Source organism: Rhinoderma darwinii, chromosome 1, assembly GCF_050947455.1.
Source record: "Rhinoderma darwinii isolate aRhiDar2 chromosome 1, aRhiDar2.hap1, whole genome shotgun sequence".
Lineage (NCBI taxonomy): Eukaryota > Metazoa > Chordata > Amphibia > Anura > Rhinodermatidae > Rhinoderma > Rhinoderma darwinii.
In genome coordinates this window covers 171,404,454-171,428,628 of record NC_134687.1, presented here as the reverse complement: position 1 = coordinate 171,428,628, position 24,175 = coordinate 171,404,454, and the positions used below count along the sequence as shown (strand labels likewise).

The 24,175-nt window shown below is 43.5% G+C and overlaps 1 protein-coding gene across 1 annotated transcript in view; it reads left to right on the top strand.

The window, feature by feature from the left end:
• PDE5A (phosphodiesterase 5A) overlaps positions 1 to 24,175 on the top strand; it is a 325,066-nt gene that overhangs the window by 11,409 nt on the left and 289,482 nt on the right. The window contains exon 2 of the mRNA XM_075860590.1: positions 18,220 to 18,309. Coding sequence (XP_075716705.1) covers positions 18,220 to 18,309 — 90 coding nt within the window. The remainder of the gene's footprint in view (positions 1 to 18,219; positions 18,310 to 24,175) is intronic.

Below are 24,175 nucleotides of genomic sequence, written 5' to 3'. Positions count from 1 at the left end.
GGGCATGTATTTGCTCTTTAATGGTACACTACAGGACACTCAGGTCACATTTATTTCTTATTATGCACCAAACGAAGGCCAAATAAAGTTTTTCAATGCCATGTTTAGACATTTACTTCCTCATCTGCTTGGTAAAGTGTTTTTGGGTGGGAATTCTAATGTAGCCCTGGATCACCTCCTTGACAAAACGATCACAGTTGTCTCCTTCCTTCGTCCCCCCTGCAATTAGCTAAACTCTTACACTCCCATGATTTTTGTAGATGCCTGGAGATCTGCTAATCTCTCCACCAGGGATTATACCTTTTATTCTCATGCCCATTCATTTTACTCTCGTATGAATCATTTATTCCATCCATCTCAGCTTTTAAATAGTTTACTTCGTGCCAAAATACATCACATCTCGTGGTCAGATCACGACTTGGTGTTGTGTACACTGGATTGCTTCTGGCTTAAAACTAGGTCTAACTCAAGGCATTTGAGTCCCTTCTGACAAACCACCAAATATTTAAAGAAATCACAACGGAACTTGAAAAGTATTTCCACCTTAACTGTGCTATTGACACTTCCCCGGCTATTAACTGGGAGGCATACAAAGCTAATATTAGAGGGAAACATATTCAGATTGCCTCATGTCTAAAAAGAACTAGGGACCAGACTCTTAAAGATAAGGAAGCGTCTTATTAAGCTTTAGTTAGACAACAGAAAGCGAACACCAACATTGACTTGCGGTCTAAACTTGAGGATTCCCGTACGGAAATTAACTTATGCCTTACGACTATCGCAGAACGTTACATTCGTTGGATGTAATGCTGTTTTTTTGCCCAAAGTGACAAACCTGGCACCCTCTTAGCTCAGAAACTTGCTCCATTGTCTCATAACGGTCACGATGCGGTGTGTGGATCCACTGGGCCGTACTGCGTAGCGGGACGGCAGCTGACTAAACAGGTATAGTACAGAGTCTATAGTCCAGAAAGGGTACCTGTGGCAACTTGGACAGTAGCAAGGCAGGCTAGGCTGGGACAAGGCGGCGGGTAGACGTCAGGCGTGGCGTAGCAGAACAGGCGTGGAATGCAACACAGCTCACACGGTACTTGATCTGGATAGCACGGGAAACAGGATACAGGAACAGGGAACACTTGGGAACTGGAAGACATTAGGAGACCATTAGCAAGACAAACTTTGGGTAACGAACAATGCTCAGGCAAAGAACAAGAGGGCAGTGCCCCTTTTATAGTCCAGTAGCATTCTGGGCTTGATTGCAGACTTCCTGCAATTATGCGCGCACTGGCCCTTTAAGACCGTGCACTCCGGGAGACAGTCTTGATACCAGGAAGTGAGTGCCGGCACCTCACTGGGGGACAACGCTGCAGAGAACACACAAGTCCATGGCCACGGCCGTCGAGGTGTAAGTCATTACGACGGGCCGTGACCATAGACGTTACAGTATCCCCCCTCTTACGCCCCCTCTTCTTGGGGCCAGAGCGGGAGAGAAACTTCCTCACGAGGACAGGGGCATCGATGTTCTCCTCTGGCTCCCAAGACCTCACTTCTGGACCGAACCCCCTCCAATCCACTAAATAAAACGTCCTTCCTCCCACCTTCTTTGTGGCCAGAATCTCCCTTACTTCGAAAGTCCCTGACGAGCCGCCAGGGGCCACTGCGGAACTAGGAGTCCTGAAGTAGCGGTTCAAGACCACGGGCTTCAGCAAGGAGACATGGAAGGAGTTAGGGATCTTGAGGGTAGGAGACAGCCGCAGCTTGTAAGACACCGGGTTAATCTGTAGCAGGATTTTGAAGTGTCCGAGGAACCTAGGGGCAAATTTGCAGGACCGCACCCTCAGCCGGATATTCTTTGAAGACAACCAGACCTTCGTACCTGGAAGAAACTGAGGAATAGCCAGTCTTCTTGTATCTGTCTTTATCTTCATGCGGTCCACCGCCAGCAGGATAGAAGATCGGGTCTGTTGCCATATTTGCCGAAAGTCCCTGAAGGTAGAGTCCGCTACAGGCACCTGGGACATAGTAGAGACAGGAAGAGGTATACGAGGGTGTTGGCCGTAGACGATGAAGAACGTACTGGAGGTGGTGGACTCACTACACCGCATTCCAAATTATTATGCAAATGTTATTTTTTGCTGATTTTCCTAAATAGTCGATGCAAATGACAGTCAGTATAATCTTCAAGCCATCAACCGTTGGAGTATAATGCAAATTTTATTTAACAAATCTCCTAATGATAAGATTTTTTTTTAGAAGTAAAAAACTCAAAATGCACTGTTTCAAATTATTATGCACAACAGAGATCAAAACATTTTAAAGGTTGTAAAGAGAACTAAAATGGTCATTTGTTGAATTTGCAGCATCAGGAGGTCATATTTACAGAAATCAAAAGCTCTTCAATAAAAAAAAACTTACCAGGCCAAGTTACATGTTAACGTAGGACCCCTTCTTTGATATCACCTTCACAATTCTTGCATCCATTGAATTTGTGAGTATTTGGACAGTTTCTGCTTGAATATCTTTGCAGGATGTCAGAATAACCTCTGTTTTGAATAACCTTCTGTTTTGATGTGAACTGCCTCCCACCCTCATAGATATTTTGCTTGAGGATGCTCCAAAGGTTCTCAATAGGGTTGAGGTCAGGGGAACATGGGGACCACACCATGAGTTTCTCTCCTTTTATGCCCATAGCAGCCAATGACACAGAGGTATTCTTTGCAGCATGAGATGGTGCATTGTCATGCATGAAGATAATTTTGCTACGGAAGGCACGGTTTTTCTTTTTGTACCACGGAAGAAAGTGGTCAGTCATAAACTCTACGTACTTTGCATAGGTCATTTTCACACCGTCAGGGACCCTAAAGGGGACTACCAGCTCTCTCCCCATGATTCCAGCCCAAAACATGACTCCGCCACCTCCTTGCTGACGTCGCAGCCTTGTTGGGACATGGTGTCCATTCACCAACCATCCACTACTCCTTCCATCTGGACCATCCAGTGTTGCACGGCACTCATCAGTAAACAACACGATTTGAAAATTAGTCTTCATGTATTTCTGAGCCCACTGCAACCGTTTCTGCTTGTGAGCATTGTTTAGGGGTGGCCGAATAATAGCTTTATGCACACTTGCAAACCTCTGGAGGATCCTACACCTTGAGGTTCGCGGGACTCCAGAGGCACCAGCGGCTTCAAATACCTGTTTGCTGCTTTGCAATGGCATTTTAGCAGCTGCTCTCCTAATCCTATTAATTTGTCTGGCAGAAACCTTCCTCATTATGCCTTTATCTGAACAAACCCGTCTGTGCTCTGAATCAACCACAAATCTTTTCACAGTACGATGATCACGCTTACGTTTTCTTAAAATATCCAAGGTATTGCACTATTTCACGCTTTTTGGCAGCAGAGAGATCCTTTTTCTTTCCCATATTGCTTGAAACCTGTGGCCTGCTTAATAATGTGGAACATCCTTCTTAAGTAGTTTTCCTTAAGATTGGGCACACCTGGCAAACTAATTATCACAGGTGTCTGAGATTGATTACAATGATCCAAAGAGCCCTAAGACACAATACCATCCATGAGTTTAATTGAAAAACTAATAATTAAAGGGAACCTGTCACCAGCATTTTAGCTATAAAGCCAGCAATACCTGGTGAAAGTGGGTGAAAAATCATTGTCATCTAAGCTATAAATATGTTCTAAGTAAGCTCTGTAGCTTTAGTATTCCGTTTTTCAGTGGTCCCACGCCGTATGCAAATGAGCAGAAAAGAGTCAAATCTTCATCAGAAAAGAGTCAGATTTTTATTCCTCCAGCATCTCAGAGTGGACTCCACCTCCTTCTTTTTGATTGACAGCTCCTTAGCCAGTCAGGGCCAGACAGGTGGCAACAGTGGGCAGGGTTAAGAAGCTGCATCCCTGAGGGAAAAATAATTACCATAAAAGGCGGGAAGAGTTTAAACGACGATATTTACAGACAGAGGAGGACTTCAGGAAAGAAGAGAACAGGAACGAACTCTGGACAGCTGCGGCCATTGAGGGGTCAGGAGAGTTTAACAGGTAAGATGTGGATGACAGGATCCCTTTAAATGTTTATGACACCTAAATCCAATGTGCATAATAATTTGGAACACGGTGTAGTGTCCCACATGTATCTCCCCCTGTATATAGTGCCCCACATAGACCACCCCTGTATATAGTGTCCCACATATAGACCCCCCTGTAGATAGTGCCCCACATATAGACTCCCCCTGTATATATAGTGTCCCACATCCCCACATATAGACCCCCCTGTAGATAATGCCACTCACAATTTTATTAGAAAAAAACTTTACATACTCACATGATCCCGTTCCCGCGCCGTCTGGTGGCAATGCAGACCTACTCTCTTCTAAGCAGGTCTGCTGGAGCTGAACGGCCTGTCGTTCAAAGGAGCTGATTGGCAGGGCAGAATGACTTGCGCCGTCAATCAGTGCCTTTCAAGCATGGAAGCGGCGCGATGACGTCATTGCGTAGTTGAAAGACGCTGATTGGCAGGGCAAGTCATTTTGCCCCGCCAATCAGCGTCATTGTAAGGCCCGGCCATTCAGCGCTAATGCATGTATTTGTATTTGTAGACGCAGGTACAATTACTGCAAGAAGGGGTTGCTGTCGCTAGCACTGGGGCCCCCTCCGGTGCTAGCGCCGCCCCCGAGCATGAGGGGGCCCGTGTCGCCCGGATCATAAATGTTAGAGGCTCGGTGGCGCGGGCCCCGTAGTAGCGTCACTGCAGCTGTAGCAGCCATAACAGCTGCTGGCGGCGCCATCGGACATATGGGGGGGCGTGTCGTCTAGTGGCCCCGTAGAAGCTGCTATGGCTGCTACCGCGGTAGTTACGCCACTGCCCACATAGTACCAAAGTGCCCACATGTAAAGTACCGGTGCGCACATAGTGCCACAGTGCCCATTGTAGATAGTGCCATAGTGCCCACATAGTACCACAGTGGCTACATATAAAGTGACAGTGCCCACATAGTGGCACAGTGCCCATGTAGATAGCGCCACAGTGTCCCCTGTATATAGTGCCACAGTGCCCATGTAAATAGCTCCACAGTGTTCCCTGTAGAACCGATAAAAACACAGGGACATATACAAAAACACCGAAAAAGGCCATACTTACAAATGGACACAGCCAGGCCAGAAATGCTGATGAAAGGGCGAGCAGGTGCTTTAAATAATAATAGCCACTCCCACTAGTCTTGAGGGGAGTGGTGTGTGGTGCATGGGATGTGTAGTAAGAAATAATAAATGAATAGTGTGTGTGCAAGTGTAATACTATAAGTGAAATATAGGGGGCAGTAATAGATGAAGTGCCTCAATAGAAATAAATGGATAATGGGGTGCAAGTGAGTGAAACATGGAGGGATAGTGTGTACGTCATGAGGCACAACGTGTATAGCCAGGTAGAAGCCTATTTGTGACGCCTTGATAATTCATAGAGCGGGCTACCCTGCTTGCTATGCCAAACAACAACACACCAAGCTCTCCCAGCATCAAAGACCCGGCTGTGTCCAAGAGAAGCGAATATACATAATAATGAAAAATACCTGGGGTATTGGTAATCATTTTGGCCAAAAGGACGCAAGCTCGCAATCCACGACAAGGATCCCCAGACTTGCGAGTCCCTAAATCCTAAACTGGAACAAAACGTTCCTGATGCACAAACAGAACCGATAAAAACACAGGGACATATACAAAAACACCGAAAAAGGCCATACTTACAAATGGACACAGCCAGGCCAGAAATGCTGATGAAAGGGCGAGCAGGTGCTTTAAATAATAATAGCCACTCCCACTAGTCTTGAGGGGAGTGGTGTGTGGTGCATGGGATGTGTAGTAAGAAATAATAAATGAATAGTGTGTGTGCAAGTGTAATACTATAAGTGAAATATAGGGGGCAGTAATAGATGAAGTGCCTCAATAGAAATAAATGGATAATGGGGTGCAAGTGAGTGAAACATGGAGGGATAGTGTGTACGTCATGAGGCACAACGTGTATAGCCAGGTAGAAGCCTATTTGTGACGCCTTGATAATTCATAGAGCGGGCTACCCTGCTTGCTATGCCAAACAACAACACACCAAGCTCTCCCAGCATCAAAGACCCGGCTGTGTCCAAGAGAAGCGAATATACATAATAATGAAAAATACCTGGGGTATTGGTAATCATTTTGGCCAAAAGGACGCAAGCTCGCAATCCACGACAAGGATCCCCAGACTTGCGAGTCCCTAAATCCTAAACTGGAACAAAACGTTCCTGATGCACAAACAGAACCGATAAAAACACAGGGACATATACAAAAACACCGAAAAAGGCCATACTTACAAATGGACACAGCCAGGCCAGAAATGCTGATGAAAGGGCGAGCAGGTGCTTTAAATAATAATAGCCACTCCCACTAGTCTTGAGGGGAGTGGTGTGTGGTGCATGGGATGTGTAGTAAGAAATAATAAATGAATAGTGTGTGTGCAAGTGTAATACTATAAGTGAAATATAGGGGGCAGTAATAGATTAAGTGCCTCAATAGAAATAAATGGATAATGGGGTGCAAGTGAGTGAAACATGGAGGGATAGTGTGTACGTCATGAGGCACAACGTGTATAGCCAGGTAGAAGCCTATTTGTGACGCCTTGATAATTCATAGAGCGGGCTACCCTGCTTGCTATGCCAAACAACAACACACCAAGCTCTCCCAGCATCAAAGACCCGGCTGTGTCCAAGAGAAGCGAATATACATAATAATGAAAAATACCTGGGGTATTGGTAATCATTTTGGCCAAAAGGACGCAAGCTCGCAATCCACGACAAGGATCCCCAGACTTGCGAGTCCCTAAATCCTAAACTGGAACAAAACGTTCCTGATGCACAAACAGAACCGATAAAAACACAGGGACATATACAAAAACACCGAAAAAGGCCATACTTACAAATGGACACAGCCAGGCCAGAAATGCTGATGAAAGGGCGAGCAGGTGCTTTAAATAATAATAGCCACTCCCACTAGTCTTGAGGGGAGTGGTGTGTGGTGCATGGGATGTGTAGTAAGAAATAATAAATGAATAGTGTGTGTGCAAGTGTAATACTATAAGTGAAATATAGGGGGCAGTAATAGATGAAGTGCCTCAATAGAAATAAATGGATAATGGGGTGCAAGTGAGTGAAACATGGAGGGATAGTGTGTACGTCATGAGGCACAACGTGTATAGCCAGGTAGAAGCCTATTTGTGACGCCTTGATAATTCATAGAGCGGGCTACCCTGCTTGCTATGCCAAACAACAACACACCAAGCTCTCCCAGCATCAAAGACCCGGCTGTGTCCAAGAGAAGCGAATATACATAATAATGAAAAATACCTGGGGTATTGGTAATCATTTTGGCCAAAAGGACGCAAGCTCGCAATCCACGACAAGGATCCCCAGACTTGCGAGTCCCTAAATCCTAAACTGGAACAAAACGTTCCTGATGCACAAACAGAACCGATAAAAACACAGGGACATATACAAAAACACCGAAAAAGGCCATACTTACAAATGGACACAGCCAGGCCAGAAATGCTGATGAAAGGGCGAGCAGGTGCTTTAAATAATAATAGCCACTCCCACTAGTCTTGAGGGGAGTGGTGTGTGGTGCATGGGATGTGTAGTAAGAAATAATAAATGAATAGTGTGTGTGCAAGTGTAATACTATAAGTGAAATATAGGGGGCAGTAATAGATGAAGTGCCTCAATAGAAATAAATGGATAATGGGGTGCAAGTGAGTGAAACATGGAGGGATAGTGTGTACGTCATGAGGCACAACGTGTATAGCCAGGTAGAAGCCTATTTGTGACGCCTTGATAATTCATAGAGCGGGCTACCCTGCTTGCTATGCCAAACAACAACACACCAAGCTCTCCCAGCATCAAAGACCCGGCTGTGTCCAAGAGAAGCGAATATACATAATAATGAAAAATACCTGGGGTATTGGTAATCATTTTGGCCAAAAGGACGCAAGCTCGCAATCCACGACAAGGATCCCCAGACTTGCGAGTCCCTAAATCCTAAACTGGAACAAAACGTTCCTGATGCACAAACAGAACCGATAAAAACACAGGGACATATACAAAAACACCGAAAAAGGCCATACTTACAAATGGACACAGCCAGGCCAGAAATGCTGATGAAAGGGCGAGCAGGTGCTTTAAATAATAATAGCCACTCCCACTAGTCTTGAGGGGAGTGGTGTGTGGTGCATGGGATGTGTAGTAAGAAATAATAAATGAATAGTGTGTGTGCAAGTGTAATACTATAAGTGAAATATAGGGGGCAGTAATAGATGAAGTGCCTCAATAGAAATAAATGGATAATGGGGTGCAAGTGAGTGAAACATGGAGGGATAGTGTGTACGTCATGAGGCACAACGTGTATAGCCAGGTAGAAGCCTATTTGTGACGCCTTGATAATTCATAGAGCGGGCTACCCTGCTTGCTATGCCAAACAACAACACACCAAGCTCTCCCAGCATCAAAGACCCGGCTGTGTCCAAGAGAAGCTTCTCTTGGACACAGCCGGGTCTTTGATGCTGGGAGAGCTTGGTGTGTTGTTGTTTGGCATAGCAAGCAGGGTAGCCCGCTCTATGAATTATCAAGGCGTCACAAATAGGCTTCTACCTGGCTATACACGTTGTGCCTCATGACGTACACACTATCCCTCCATGTTTCACTCACTTGCACCCCATTATCCATTTATTTCTATTGAGGCACTTCATCTATTACTGCCCCCTATATTTCACTTATAGTATTACACTTGCACACACACTATTCATTTATTATTTCTTACTACACATCCCATGCACCACACACCACTCCCCTCAAGACTAGTGGGAGTGGCTATTATTATTTAAAGCACCTGCTCGCCCTTTCATCAGCATTTCTGGCCTGGCTGTGTCCATTTGTAAGTATGGCCTTTTTCGGTGTTTTAGTGTTCCCTGTAGATAGTGCCACACAGCAAATAGCACCTCCCTGTACATAACACCTCCTTGTAGATAGCACCCCCCTTGTATATACCACCCCTCCCCTATAGATAGCGCCACTGTAGCTCACTGTAGAAGCAGAATCCCTCTGGCCATGAATTCCTCATAGACGGAGCCCCTGACGTCTCTGTCCATATATTGACAGTTACGTCCGGAGAGCGGAATCCCCTGCCACAGCGGGCCGAGTATTCCGCTCCTGGAGTAACCCCTTGACGTCACTGTCCATATATGGATAGTGACGCCAAGGGGCTTCTCCAGGAGCGGAATCCCCTGCCAGAGCGGGCCGGGGATTCCGCTCCAGGAGTAACCCCTTGACGTCACAGTCCATATATGGACAGTGACGCCGGGAGCTTCTCCAGGAGCGGAATCCCCTGCCAGAGCGGGGTTTGGCAGCCAGGTATTCCGCTCCTACAGTGGCGCTATCTACAGGGGATGGTGGGGTTTCCTATCTTCAGGCAGGGTGTTGCTATCTACATGGAGCGTTGCTATCTACAAGACTGGAGTCCCCGGCCAGAGATCTTGCGATGCTCAGGCCAGGGATTCCATTGTTGAAAGCCCAGACTTCACTCTCCTTATATGGACAGTAATGCCAAGGGCTTCCCCGGGCTTAGCGCTCAAAGTAGCATGGTGTGCGGGGAGTCCTCGGCCAGGATCAGTTTTTACCGGCCGTTACAAGGATTGTTTCCTGCAAAACGGCCGGTAAAAACTGATCCATTGACTTCTATGGGAGCCGTCTGGCCGTGAAAACGCACAAAAATAGGACATGTTAAAAAAAAAAACGGCCATGTGAATACACCCATAGAACTTCATTGTTCTGAAAACTGCAGTGTGACGGCTGTTTTTCACTGTCGTGTGAGTGTAGCCTTAGCTTTCTGCTTTGTTGGAATAAGTTGCGACTTATGACTTAAGTTGCGTCTTTCAGCTGACCATGCCGTAGCGACTTTGGCTGTGCCCCGACCCCACCCCCCCATTGGACATAAAAAAATAAATAAATTGCACTCTCCACTCCCCTTCATTTCTCTCCTCCAGGTCCCCTCAGGATTCCATGGCTCATACATGGTCCTAACACCGAGCAGCTTCAGGGCCTTATAGACAACGCAACACTCATCATCCTGAGTGCTGTGTCTTATAACACCGGCATGCTGAGGGGACCCAGAGGGGAGAAGCAAAGAGCAGCGGTGACGTGAGCATATATATTTTTTGTATCCTTTTATTATTCGATGAGGTGGTCGCGTTATGGTTTGAATGCGTTTTTTGCTGCAAAAGGCGGCAAAAACCGCACCATTTTGTAGCGATTTCTGGACTATCGCAGCAAAATGGTGCAGTATTGGAGCGGTTTGCGGCAAAAAAATAGGAATTTAAACCACGACGTGAGAACCCAGCCTAAACCTGCAAACTTGGCACAAAATTTTATTTTTAGTCTACTAGAGTTATAAATAAATAAGAACCTCTAATTTTAGTATATTTCATAAATCTGTAGCAGAAATAATGCCAGGAGTAATACTTTTTCATACTTAGAAATATTTGAATCCCACGGAATACCTCCTGCAATTATGCAGTCCAGTACATGGCTAGTATGCCTTTTTTTAACTATTCCGGTAGTTTAAGCAGATTTTTATTAATTACAGGTTTTTTTCTTGTTAGAATTGAAATCTATGAGATTAAAATATTAAAAATAAATAAACTTGCGTGCCCTTCCGGTAAATCCAGCAGTCGCCATGTGCAGCTGATCCTGTGACACAGGACTGGAGAGAAGAGAAATGTGTCGTACTATGTTACTATAGCAATAATATTGCTAGATTTGTATTTATTATTAGGTAATGTCCTTGATAAAAGTGAATGGTTCGGTAACTAAAAACGGCAGGTGTCGGGTCATATAAGGTTCATACGCTTAATACATATTGATTTCTTCACTGGGAAGCATATATTTTGTGAATGAAGCACAGCACTATTGCGCTGCCATTATGATATGATTAGATAATCTGCCTTGTAAGTTTGTATTTAAGAATTCAGAATAACATCTATTAAGGGCAGGCCGCTACGTCAGCCGTTTGTTCTATAGCAGAATCAGATGCAGCAGATTTTGACATTTGGCTGAACTCACAATGCAGCTTGTCGATCGGCACCCATTTGCTCCATTCAAACAACACAATGATTGCAAGTATGGGGACAAACGATCGTTAATCATACATTTTTGCATCTCGTCGGTAGCAGATCCCATTTTTACACGGGGAGATATCCTTTTAACAAACAACCATTTTTCTCTCCGCATAAATGATGCAATGAGCCGATGAACGAGCATTTGCAAGTTTGCCGGCTGATCCCTACACTATTTACACAGGGCATTGGAAACGAATGTTCATATGAATGCTCTTTCACCCGATAACTGGCCCACGTAAAAGGGCCTTTAGAAAAGCAGACAAAGTTGAGTAATGATATTAATTTTTTTTCTTCAGTTTTTCTGTTATGTTGCAGCAAAAATTTTGGCAAAAGCAGCTACAGAAAGTACAGCTACATATAAAGATTGCCACTTTTGAATTAGATTCTAAGCATGTTAAATCAATAACAAAGTGACAGTTTTAGCAGCTAAGGCTGTGTTTGTTCACATCACCGTTGCCCTTCCGTTGAGGGGTTCCGTCTGAGTTTTCGACTGCGCTGTTGAATCCGTCAAAACAACGGAACCCTGTCACAACGGTGAAAAACGGAAACCTTTAGTAACATTTCCGTCACCATTGATATCAATGGTGAGGGAAACGGAAGCTTAGGTTTCCGTTTGCCTGTCTGTTGAGGGGTTAACCCAACGGAAACCCCTGATGGAACCCCTCAACGGAAGGGCAATGGTGATGTGAACAGGCCCTAATTCAAAGTGACAACCAATGCGTCTGGAACTTCTTTCCAGAATGACCACAGAAAACAAAGCAAATATCTCTAAGTGACCTTTGTTATGTTTTGAGTGGAAATCCTCTTAACTATTTAGTGACCAGCCTATTTTTATTTTGGGCCGAGCGACTTTTGTTTTAGGTTTTTGATTGTCGCATTTCAAATACCATACCTTTTTTTTTATTTTTATTTATTTATTTTTTCCCGTAAACATATCCGTGTGAGGGTTGTTTTTTAAATACGGCAATACCAAATTTATATAGTTTTTTTCATGTTTTACTACTTTTGCACATTTAAAACTTTTTTTTAAGTGTTTGTTTTTGTGTCGCCATATTTTAAGAACCATAACTTTTTTTTACTTTTCTTCCGATGTAGCTGTATTAGGGCTTATTTTTTGCTTTACGACTTGTAGTTTTTATTGGTTCCATTTTGGGGTACATACATAATAGTTAGTTATATATTTGAGTTCTTTACAGATGCAGCAATACCAATTATGTGTAGCTTTTGTAATTTTTGGGTTTTTCATAATAAGTAATTTTGTAAGGGGGAAAAAAGACTTCATTTTTTTACTTGGGATTTTTAATTTATTTTTTATTAATTATTATGAATTAATAATTTATTATTATAATTTATTATTAACTTCATTAAACAATTTGAACAAATTTTTTAGCCCCACTCTAAGACTTTACTATGCGATCATTTGATCACTTTTATAATACACTGCAATGTTTCTGTTTTGCGGTGTATTATTCCTTTGGCAGAGCCTAATAGGCCACACTGAAGGCCTTTGTTAGGAATCTGGCTGCCATAAAAACAAATTACAGTACAATACAGGGCAATTTTAAGCACACAGGCCCACCGCAGGCCATTCGCAGCTGCCAGTTTTGGGCTGGAGTACATGGGACCACCTTTCAACTATACAAGACATGGAGAGATTTATTAAAACAGGTGTAAATGAAAAGAGGAATAGTTCCTGATAGCTCCAACTCCAACAAATCCACTTCTTTTCCACGAGAATAATGAACATTCTCATTATTCTAGAGGATTTTTCTTTGCGGAACGGAAAAAAATTCAAGTAGGCTTATTTCCGCTGCATGTGAATGGGGTATATAATAGCCCATTCGCTTGTAATGGATGCAGAATGTTAGTGGATTTGAAAGGAATTTAGGTGTGGAATCAGGGACTTAATCCTAATCAAATCCTGATTGCGTGATCATGGCTTAATACGAACGTATAAAGATTGCAAATTATACCATTATACAATGCTAAATTATCATCATCACATATATACAGCACCAGAACAAAGCTCAGTACATAAATACAGCACCAGATCAAAGCTCAGTACATAAATACAGCGCTAGAACCAAGCTTAGTACATATATACAGCACCAGAACTAAGCTCAGTACATATATACAGCACCAGAACCAAGCTCAGTACATATATACAGCTTCAGAACCAAGCTCAGTACACATATACAACACCAGAACCAAGCTCAGTACATATATACAGCACCAGCACAAATACAGCTCAATTTAGGGGAACCCCTATCGTATGGGTTTGTAGGGCGTAAAACTACAGCTCCCAGCATGGACCGAACAATGGTAAGGATATGCTGGGAGTTGCTGTTTCCCAAAAAATGAAAACAACATACCACCCATCATCTCGCTGCAGATCATACAGTGACTGCACTACTGATTAGAGGCAGAATAAACATTTACATTAAGTGACGATCTCAGATTCTAGTTGTTCTTTTTCTCTTTTCTACTCCATCCGGTCTAGACCTGATGACGACTTCTCCCGGCCACAGCCCATTTCTGCTGTTTGCCACTCAGATGTCTTCAGCTTCTCACTATTCAAACATTTCTGCACCTATTAACGAAGATAAGATTCTCATGGTGCCACACACTGTACCCCTAAATATAATAGAACCATACACCTTGTCCCTGATTATAATAGCACTATATACTGTGTCCCACACACACAGTGCTCCCTGTAGATAATGCCCCCCATAGATCCCCCCTATAGATAGCTCCCAAAATATAGCGCCACCTGTATATGGTTTCCCACATATAGCCCCCCCTGTAGATTGTGTCCCACATATAGCCCCCTGCAGATTGTGCCCCATATATAGCCTCCCCTGTAGCTAGTGCCCCGCATTTAGCCCCCCTGTATATGGTGTCCCGCATATAGCACCCCCTGTAAATAGTGATCCACATATAGCCACCCCGTGGATTGTGCCCCACATATAGTTCCCCCTGTATATAGTGCCCCACATATAGCCCCTCTTAGTGTCCCACATAAAAGCCTCCCCTGTAGACTGTGCTCCACATATAGCCTCCCCTGTAGATAGTGTCCCACATATATCACCCCCCTTGTAGATAATGCCACCCACACTTTTAAGTGAAAAAAAATAAAAATACTCTCCTTGATCGTGTTCCTACGCCGTCCTGTGTCAATGCAGGCCTACTCTCTTCTGAGCAGGTCTGCTGGGGCTGAACGACGGTGCTGATTTGCAGGGTAGATTGACTTGCCCTGTCAATCAGCGCCTTTCAACTACGGAAGCGTCGTGATGACGTAAACGTGCTGCTAGCATCATTGAAAGGCGCTGATTGGCAGGGCAGAATGACTTGCCTTTTCAATCAGCGCCTTTCAACAACGGAAGCGGTGCGATGACCTAATCGTGCCGCTAGCATCGTTGAAAGGCGCTGATTGGCGGGGCAAATCATTCTGGCCCGCCAGTCAGAGTCATTGTAAAACCGGTACAATTAGTGCAGGAGGGGGTGGCGGCGGCTTTTTTCAGTGGCGCCGCCGGCCGCGTCTCAGAGAGACAGCAGGCTGCCGACACTGTCCAACACTGATTATTTGCGCGGCCAGCAGGCGGCCCTCTGTTCACCTGCGTATCTGGCATTTGCCTGAACTGCCAGATGGCCAGTCCGGCCCTGGTACAATACAAGTGGATACAATTTTCAAAACTCCATTCACATGTAGTGGAAAAAATGTTCAATGAAAGCAAAGCATGCTGTGGATTTTCAAATCCGCAGCATGCTCGTTCTAAGTAGTGCAATGTATTAGAGCTGTCAGTGTCACAATGTCAGCAAAGCTATTAGGTTTCAGTACTTGGCAGAGCAGGAAGGCCACTGTAGTCCTCTGGTTGCCATAGCAAGCGGTGTACAGGCCCAATAGAAAGAATATGAGTCCATACACCGCTTGCTTATCTTTCCGAAGAAGGCATCTGAGTGCTTCTGCCGCTTTGCTAGGCCAATATTACCAATGATACCACTATGCAAGGAACAAGCCATACCACCCCCCCAACATATTGCCACCACATCAGGACTGGATAATACCACTATACTGTTACTGAATAACAACCCTTATACTAAGATCAATATTACCACCATACAGTAACCATATAGTGGTATATACCAGTTCTAAACAGGCGTTCTGCAGACCATATATTGTGAAACCTTTCTAAAAGACCACCACTTTGAGAAGACCACCCCCTTATCCACACCAGATTTCCTGTGAAAGATTTTCAGTTTTACTATATACTATGCATACTGCTCATCTTCTTTGAGAAGTCAACTTCCCCTAGAAGACAAATTTTCAATGCAATTTTTGGTGGTTATCTCACAGAGGTTTCACTGCAAGTGAATACAATGTTGTTACATCCAGTGATTTATTCCAGCCACAATCCTTGATTTTCCCACATCCACCCCACCTATTTCTAAACAATAATAGTGCCCCCTTTAGGCCTCGCACTGTAATAGTGGTCCTCTTAGTGACCCACACAGTAATAGTGCTCACCAGTAGTAATGTTCACTTTTGTGGCCCACACAATAGTAGTTCTCTTTTGTGCCCCCATATAGGAGTTGCCTTCTTTAGTGCCCAATATAGTAGTTATGTGCCCCCATATGGTAAGGTGACCCCGTATAGTATTTTTGCCCCAATATAGTAGTTAGGTGACCCCCATATACTAGTTAGGTGAGCCAATATAGTAGATATGCCCCTTATAGTAGTTAGGTGACCCCATATGGTATTTAGGCCCCAATATAGTACTTAGGTCCCCATGTATTATTTGTGCCCCCATATAGAAGTTAGGCCTGCGTCAGGACGTCAGGCTGATGTCCTCAGGAAGCTGTAGTAGGCTCCAGGCCTAAAACAGCTTGTGGCTTAGTGTTAGTGCTGGGACAGGGACCCAATGGCTTTCTGCTCCGCCATAGTAAGAATGAATGGCGCTTGAACTAGAGCTACCGGGCCCCTTCCCCTCCAGGCCCGATCAGCCACATGCCCTGCAGTCGCAATCATTATGCCCTAGACTACTCCATTAATACTTGGATCTTGGAACAGCTTGTTCTCAGGGTCGTCAGGGTCTTAGCTGCCAGAGCTCCAAGGATTGCTTTTATAATATGGTTGATTTAACATGTCAAAATTGTTATATCCTTTTAAATGCTTGTCTCTGATTTAATCGTACCTTTATGGCAGGGGTTAGCAACACGATGATCATGGTCGACAGGTCGATTGCCGACATGTGCCGAGTAAATAGGAGGTACTGTAATTCAATCAGCACTCCAGAATAAAGAAAATTCTGCAGTACTGACTGAACAGTGACTGGCTGATGCACGGTTACTGGCGTCTGTGGGACAGCATACCTCCCAACTACCCCCATGTCCCGATGTCGCACTGGTAGAGAAGGGGCTTGTATGCCTCCTCTTTCACACGGATCACCCGCTCCTTCTGGCAGGACACTGAACTGGGCTTCTGAAATTGGCCAGCTTGTGACTGGAGAACAGAGCCACGGGAGATTATCTGCAGTAATCAGAAGTCCTCAGGTGGAGCGGGACAGCAGAGCTACCCAGTGTTCCTCTGCGTTGTTCAGTTGCTTTCAGTTAGAGCACATGGAGTCTGCATGTCGCACCAGTGGCTGCTGAGAAGCCCTTTCTTCCTCCTAATCTGGTGTTCCTGATTTAAAGAGGTATTCCAGTAATAAATTATTACCTATCCACTGGATAGGGGATAGCTGCAATATTGTGTGGTCCAACCACTGGGACCCCACCGATCCCCAGATGGGGTCCTTTGTCCCCCGTTTCCCCATCCGTAAGACCTGTGCCAGGAGAAGTTTGAATAGAGCGACGTTTGAGTATGCTCACTGCCGCTCCGTTCAAAGTCTATGGCACTGACGGAAACAGCCGAGCACAGCCCCCTCCCCGCTGGATGCCTGGGTTGATCTGTGATCAGGGACGTGACGCTGGAGTGTGATGTTTGTTATATGCTTATTATTATGTTACACCGGTGTGGGAGCCTACAAAGTCATGTGCATACCTCCCAAAGATCTTAAATGGGATATTCCCAAATTTCAAGTGCTGTCCCACTGCTCGTAAGGTCTGTTGCATGTCCTGTTGCCATCGCCAAGCCCCCTCACCCTATCACTGTGCTGCCAGAGTGAGTACCTCATGTTGTTCAGCAACTATTCCTGGCTGCCTTCTCCTGCATCTCGCCCCCACCTGCAGTTCTGAGTTGAGGCCATCCGCATTAGATAAGAGAGGCGATCTGTAGTGTTGTTTTGGCTCTGTCTGCTGAAAGAAGCTAGGTGTGCTTGGGCATGGCTAGAGGCGGTGTTCACAGCGTGTCCTTTACATTCATTAAAAGTTGGGAAGTCTGATTATGGGGGCACTCCCATTGGTACAATTATGTGGGCACTGTTACTGATTAAGGGCAATATCTGCAGAGATGAGTCGTGGCTGGAAGAAGCATTCATGGTGGTCTGGCCCAAATGGAGAAAATGAAGAAAGAGAACGACTGCAATCAGAGATGCCACCTGTGAGTCACTGGATGTAATAGTTGTGTATTCTGCCTGTGGCAGCATCTGATCAGTACTGGATTTTCATGTATGTTCTGTAGCACTAAAATGGAATTTAAAAAGAAATACCCATCAAGGGACAGTGTCTTATAAGACCCTTGCACTGCCCCTTATTAGTTACATCATTCCCTCCATGGTTCTTTCACAAGTAGATCTCAAGACTCTGCCAAGATTTAACAGTAGATCTCCACCTCGCTAAGTTTGCCTACCCCTGCTCTATGGTTTGTCTACCATTTTGATGGATTGACAAGACTCTCTGTTGTGAAGAGAGATGATGTTAGGAATCTGCAGTGCTTTTTTTCTGTTATGAAAAATGCATAGCATGCTGCTAATGTTGAGTATTTAGGCTGAAATGTCTGTCGTCTCATCAAATTTTCCTAATAATGAATCAACTCTTATAATTTATCTAATTATACAATGTTGTTTTCTCCTTTACAGGATTCCAGATTTAATGCTGAAGTTGACCAGATTACTGGGTACAAAACACAAAGTATTCTTTGTTTGCCAATTAAGAACCACAGAGAAGAGGTAAGAAAGGCAACTTTTAACGTAAATGTTCTCATTTCCTGAGCATATTGGCTTAGAAGGCAGACTTACACAGCCCAATATTAGTACAGTGCTTAGAACCCCCCATGGTTTTATTCCAGTTTTGTTGCATTGCAACCTTGAATTGAAGTGGATTTTTGGGAGGTTGTACAACTTGATTTACACAACATGTCTACCACTAGGGTTGCACGATGCATCGAAATATCTATACTATTTAGATGCCGTGCACCCTTAAACGGTTCAATACCGTCAATTAATGAATTTCGATACTAAGTTGTGCGGCCGCACAACTTAGTATTGTAGCACATGACCGGGGCTGCGGCTGTGTAATACAGCCATTGCCCCACTCCTGACATATTTTTTACAACAAACATTAAAATATAATTCTTAATACATAAAACACACATACATTCGGTATTGTCGCACTCCGAAATCATGATTACAGTACGGGACAGCTGTCCTGCAGCGAGGCAGGGACTCCTAGCATCGTACATCACTATGATGCTAGGAGCCCGGCTCCCTGCACTGTGTTCGGTCCGGGTCTTCCGGCCGAAATACGTTCCGTACATTACGGACGTAACATGGTCGTGTGAACCCAGCCTTAGGAAAAAAACACCACACACAGAGCATGCAGCATTTTGATAAAAATGCTAATGACCCTAAAAACTCTGCAAGAACAGATGACAAAAAAACAAAATGCTGTGTATGTAGGATTTCTCATACTTCACTTTAAATGTACGCTAACTTTTTAAACTACTTATGGTAATCTAATATACCTGATTTATATATCAATTTTGTAATTTACTTATTACAGTTCGATCTGTGCAAATTTTGTGTGAGGTTACTGCCACTAGGTGTCACCCCTTCATGTAATCAACTGTCTACCCCCTGTTGTCAAGTAAAATCTGTCTGGTGGGGTGTGTGTCTCTTAACTGCCTACCCATAGAAGTAGGAGCATGTTCGGTCCGTGATATATGGACCGTATGTCGGCAGTATTTCCCGGGCTCCTAACATCATAGTTCTCTAGGACGCTAGGAATCCCTTCCCTCGCAACGGGAAATCTGTCCCCTACTGAAAATATGATTACAGTACGGGACAGTTTTCATAGATAACTATGACGCTAGAAGCCCAGCTCACTGAAGTGTGTTCGGTCCGGGAAATACTACCAATATACGTGGAGGAGCCTTAAGAATAATTTTAAAGAACTAGGCTACAAGCTGAAGGGAAGGACCTCCAAGGTAGTATACTCAGGAATACTGCCTGTGCCATGCGCATCACAGGAAAGACAGCGGGAGCTCAGGGAGTTAAATGCATGGCTTAAGTCTTGATGTAGAGAAGAAGGCTTTGGGTTACTAGAGCACTGGGCTGACTTTTCATTGGGGTACAAACTGTATTCTGCAGATGACTTGCACCTAAATGGAAGGGGGTCCGCTGTGCTGGGGGAGAGAATTCTAGCTGGGGTGGTGGAGTATTTAAACTAGGGCTGAGGAGGGAGGTCAATGTAGAAAATAGAGGGGTAGTCAGGTTAGAGAGGGGTCAGACTATATTGGAGGGGGGAGAAATAGACTGTGGGGAGAGGACTAGACAACAGGAAAAGGAGAACCTTTTGTTACAAAACAGCAGTGTAAATAAAAATGCCCAAATAATGTCAAATAATCACATTTCTAATAATAAAAGTGAAAAACTGAAAGGCAAGTTAAAGTGTATGTTCACAAATGCCAGAAGTCTAGCAAGCAAAATGGGGGAGCTGGAGGCCTTGATACTGGAAGAAAATATAGATATAGTTGGTGTTGCTGAAACATGGCTGGACACTTCACATGACTGGGCTGTAAATCTACAGGGTTTTACACTTTTTCGGAAAGATAGGACAAATAGGAAAGGCGGTGATGTATGTCTGTATGTGAGAAGTGATATACTGGCGAGTGTGAAAGAGACAATAGTGGGTGAAGACTGTGAGGAGGTTGATACCTTGTGGGTGGAACTAGAAAGGGAGGTAATCACTGAAAAAATTACTTTTGGTGTAATCTATAAACCCCCCCCAATATAACTGAGGAGATGGAAGGTCAGCTATATAAACAGATGGAGCGGGCTGCACAGGCGGGTACTGTAGTAATAATGGGAGATTTTAATTACCGGGATATTAATTGGCGTCATCGTTCGGCTTCAACTGCAAAGGGGAGACATTTCCTCAACCTGTTGCATGAAAATTTTATGGGCCAGTTTGTGGAAAACCCGACTAGAGGTGAAGCTCTGTTGGATCTGGTCATTTCTAATAATGCAGAGCTTGTCAGGAATGTCAATGTTCGTGAAAACCTCGGTAACAGTGATTACAATATAGTTACATTTTACCTATACTGTAAAAAACAAACACAGGCTGGGAGGGCAAAAACACTTAATTTTAAGAAAGCCAATTTCCCCAGGATGAGGGCTGCAATTCAGGATATAGACTGGGAAGAACTAATGTCAAATAATGGGACACATGATAAATGGGAAATTTTCAAATCTACTTTGGGTAATTATAGTGAAAAATGTATTCCTATAGGTAACAAGTATAAACGACTAAAATTAAATCCCACATGGCTTACACCTTCTGTAAAAAGGGCAATACATTAAAAAAAAGGGCATTTAAAAAATACAAATCTGAGGGTACATCTGTAGCCCTTTTAAATTATAAAGAGCGTAATAAAATCTGTAAAAAATTAATAAAATTAGCAAAAATACAAAATGAAAGGCAGGTGGCCAAGGATAGTAAAACAAATCCCAAGAAATTCTTCAAGTATATACACTACCGTTCAAAAGTTTGGGGTCACCCAGACAATTTTGTGTTTTCCATGAAAACTCACACTTGTATTTATCAAATGAGTTGCAAAATGACTAGAAAATATAGTCAAGACATTGACAAGGTTAGAAATAATGATTTGTATTTGAAATAATAATTTTCTCCTTCAAACTTTGCTTTCGTCAAAGAATGCTCCATTTGCAGCAATTACAGCATTGCAGACCTTTGGCATTCTAGCTGTTAATTTGCTGAGGTAATCGGGAGAAATTTCACCCCATTCTTCCAGAAGGCCCTCCCACAAGTTGGATTGGCTTGATGGGCACTTCTTGCGTACCATACGGTCAAGCTGCTCCCACAACAGCTCTATGGGGTTGAGATCTGGTGACTTCGCTGGACACTCCATTATAGATAGAATACCAGCTGCCTGCTTCTTCCCTAAATAGTTCTTGCATAATTTGTAGGTGTGCTTTGGGTCATTGTCCTGTTGTAGGATGAAATTGGCTCCAATCAAGCGCTGTTCACAGGGTATGGCATGGCGTTGCAAAATGGAGTGATAGCCTTCCTTATTCAAAATCCCTTTTACCTTGTACAAATCTCCCACTTTACCAACAACAAAGCAACCCCAGACCATCACATTACCTCCACCATGCTTGACATATGGCGTCAGGCACTCTTCCAGCATCTTTTCAGTTGTTCTGCATCTCACAAATGTTCTTCTGTGTGATCCAAACACCTCAAACTTCGATTCGTCTGTCCATAACACTTTTTTACAATCTTCCTCTGTCCAAAGTCTGTGTGCTTTTGCCCATATTAATCTTTTCCTTTTATTAGCCAGATTTGGCTTTTTCTTTGCCACTCTGCCCTGAAGGCCAGCATCCCGGAGTCGCCTCTTCACTGTAGATGTTGACACTGGCGTTTTGCGGGTACTATTTAATGAAGCTGCCAGTTGAGGACCTGTGAGGCGTCTATTTCTCAAACTAGAGACTCTAATGTACTTGTCTAGTTGCTCAGTTGTGCAGCGGGGCCTCCCACTTCTCTTTCTACTCTGGTTAGAGCCTGTGTGTGCTGTCCTCTGAAGGGAGTAGTACACACCGTTGTAGGAAATCTTCAGTTTCTTTGCAATTTCTCGCATGGAATTGCCTTCATTTCTAAGAACAAGAATAGACTGTCGAGTTTCACATGAAAGCTCTCTTTTTCTAGCCATTTTGAGAGTTTAATCGAACCCACAAATGTAATGCTCCAGATTCTCAACTAGCTCAAAGGAAGGTCAGTTTTATAGCTCCTCTAAACAGCAAAACTGTTTACAGCGGTGCTAACATAATTGCACAAGGGTTTTCAAGTGTTTTCTAATCATCCATTAGCTTTCTAACACAGTTAGCAAACACAATGTACCATTAGAACACTGGAGTGATGGTTGCTGGAAATGGGCCTCTATACACCTATGTAGATATTGCATTAAAAAACAGATGTTTGCAGCTAGAATAGTAATTTAGCACATTAACAATGTATAGAGTGTACTTCTGATTAATTTAATGTTATCTTAATTGAAAAAAACTGTGCTTTTCTTTAAAAAATAAGGACATTTCTAAGTGACCCTAAACTTTTGAACGGTAGTGTAAATGCAAAAAAGCCAAGGTCTGAACATGTAGATCCCCTAGATAGTGGTAATGGGGAGTTGATCACAGGGGATCAAGAGAAGGCAGAGTTACTAAATGGGTTCTTTTGCTCTGTATATACAACAGAAGAAAGAGCAGCTGATGTAGCCGGTGCCAGTGATGTTAATATATCAGTTGATATACTGAATTGGATGAATGTAGATATGATCCAAGCTAAATAAAATAAATGTGCACAAGGCCCCGGAACCAGATGGGATACACCCTAGAATTCTTAACCCCTTAAGGACCGGGCCATTTTGCACGTTAATGACCAAGGATTATTTTTTGATTTCTCACGATCGCATTCCAAGAGTCATAACTTTTTTTTTATTCCGTCGACATAGCCGTATAAGGGCTTGTGTTTTGCGGGACGAGTTGTATTTTGTAATTGCACCATTTTTAGATGCTTATAATATATTGATTAACTTTTATTAACTTTATTTTAGGAGAGAATTGAAAATAAGCCGCTATTCCAGCATTGATTTTCACGTTACAAATTTACGCCGTTTACTATGCAGCGTAAATAACATGTTAACTTTATTCTATGGGTCGGCACGATTACGGGGATACCAAATATGTAAAGGTTTTATATGTTTTCCTACGTTTGCACAATAAAAACCCTTTTAGAAAAAAATTACTTGTTTTTGCATCGCCGCATTCCAAGAGCCGTCATTTTTTTATTTTTCCGTCGATGTGGCCGTATGTGGGCTTGATATTTGCGGGCCAATGTGTAGTTTTCTTTAGTACTATTTTGGGGTACATAGGACTTATAGATTAACTTTTATTTAATTTTTTATGCGGGGAATAGGAGAAAAGAGAGAATTTTGCCGTTGTTTTTTGCGTTTTTTTTGGACGCCGTTCATCCGGCGGTTTAATTAATGTGTTCATTTTATTGGTCAAGTTGTTACGATCGCGGGGATACCATATATGTGTATGTGTGATTTGTTTTGACACTTTTTCTAAATAAAACAACTTTTTGGGCAAAAAAAGTAGTTTTATTTGATTTTGACTGTAATTTTTTTTTTTTTTTTCACAAACTTTATTTAACTGATTTACATTTTTTTTTTTAGTCCCACCAGGGGACTTCACTATGCGATCTTCTGATCGCATATATAATGCTTTGGTATACTTAGTATACCAATGCATTATTGCCTGTCAGTGTAAAACTGACAGGCAATCTATTATGCCATGCCTCTGGCACGGCATAATAGGCATACAGCCAGGGCAGGCCTGGGGGTCTTTGTTAGACACCCGGCTGCCATGGCAACCCGTTGGCAGCCTTAGATCGCAATCGCGGGCCGCCGATGGGTGACAGAGGGAGCTCCCTCCCTCTGTCAATAGATTTAAATGCCGCGGTCGCTATTGACTGCGGCATTTAACGGGTTAAACAGCTGAGATTGAAGATTTCTTCAAT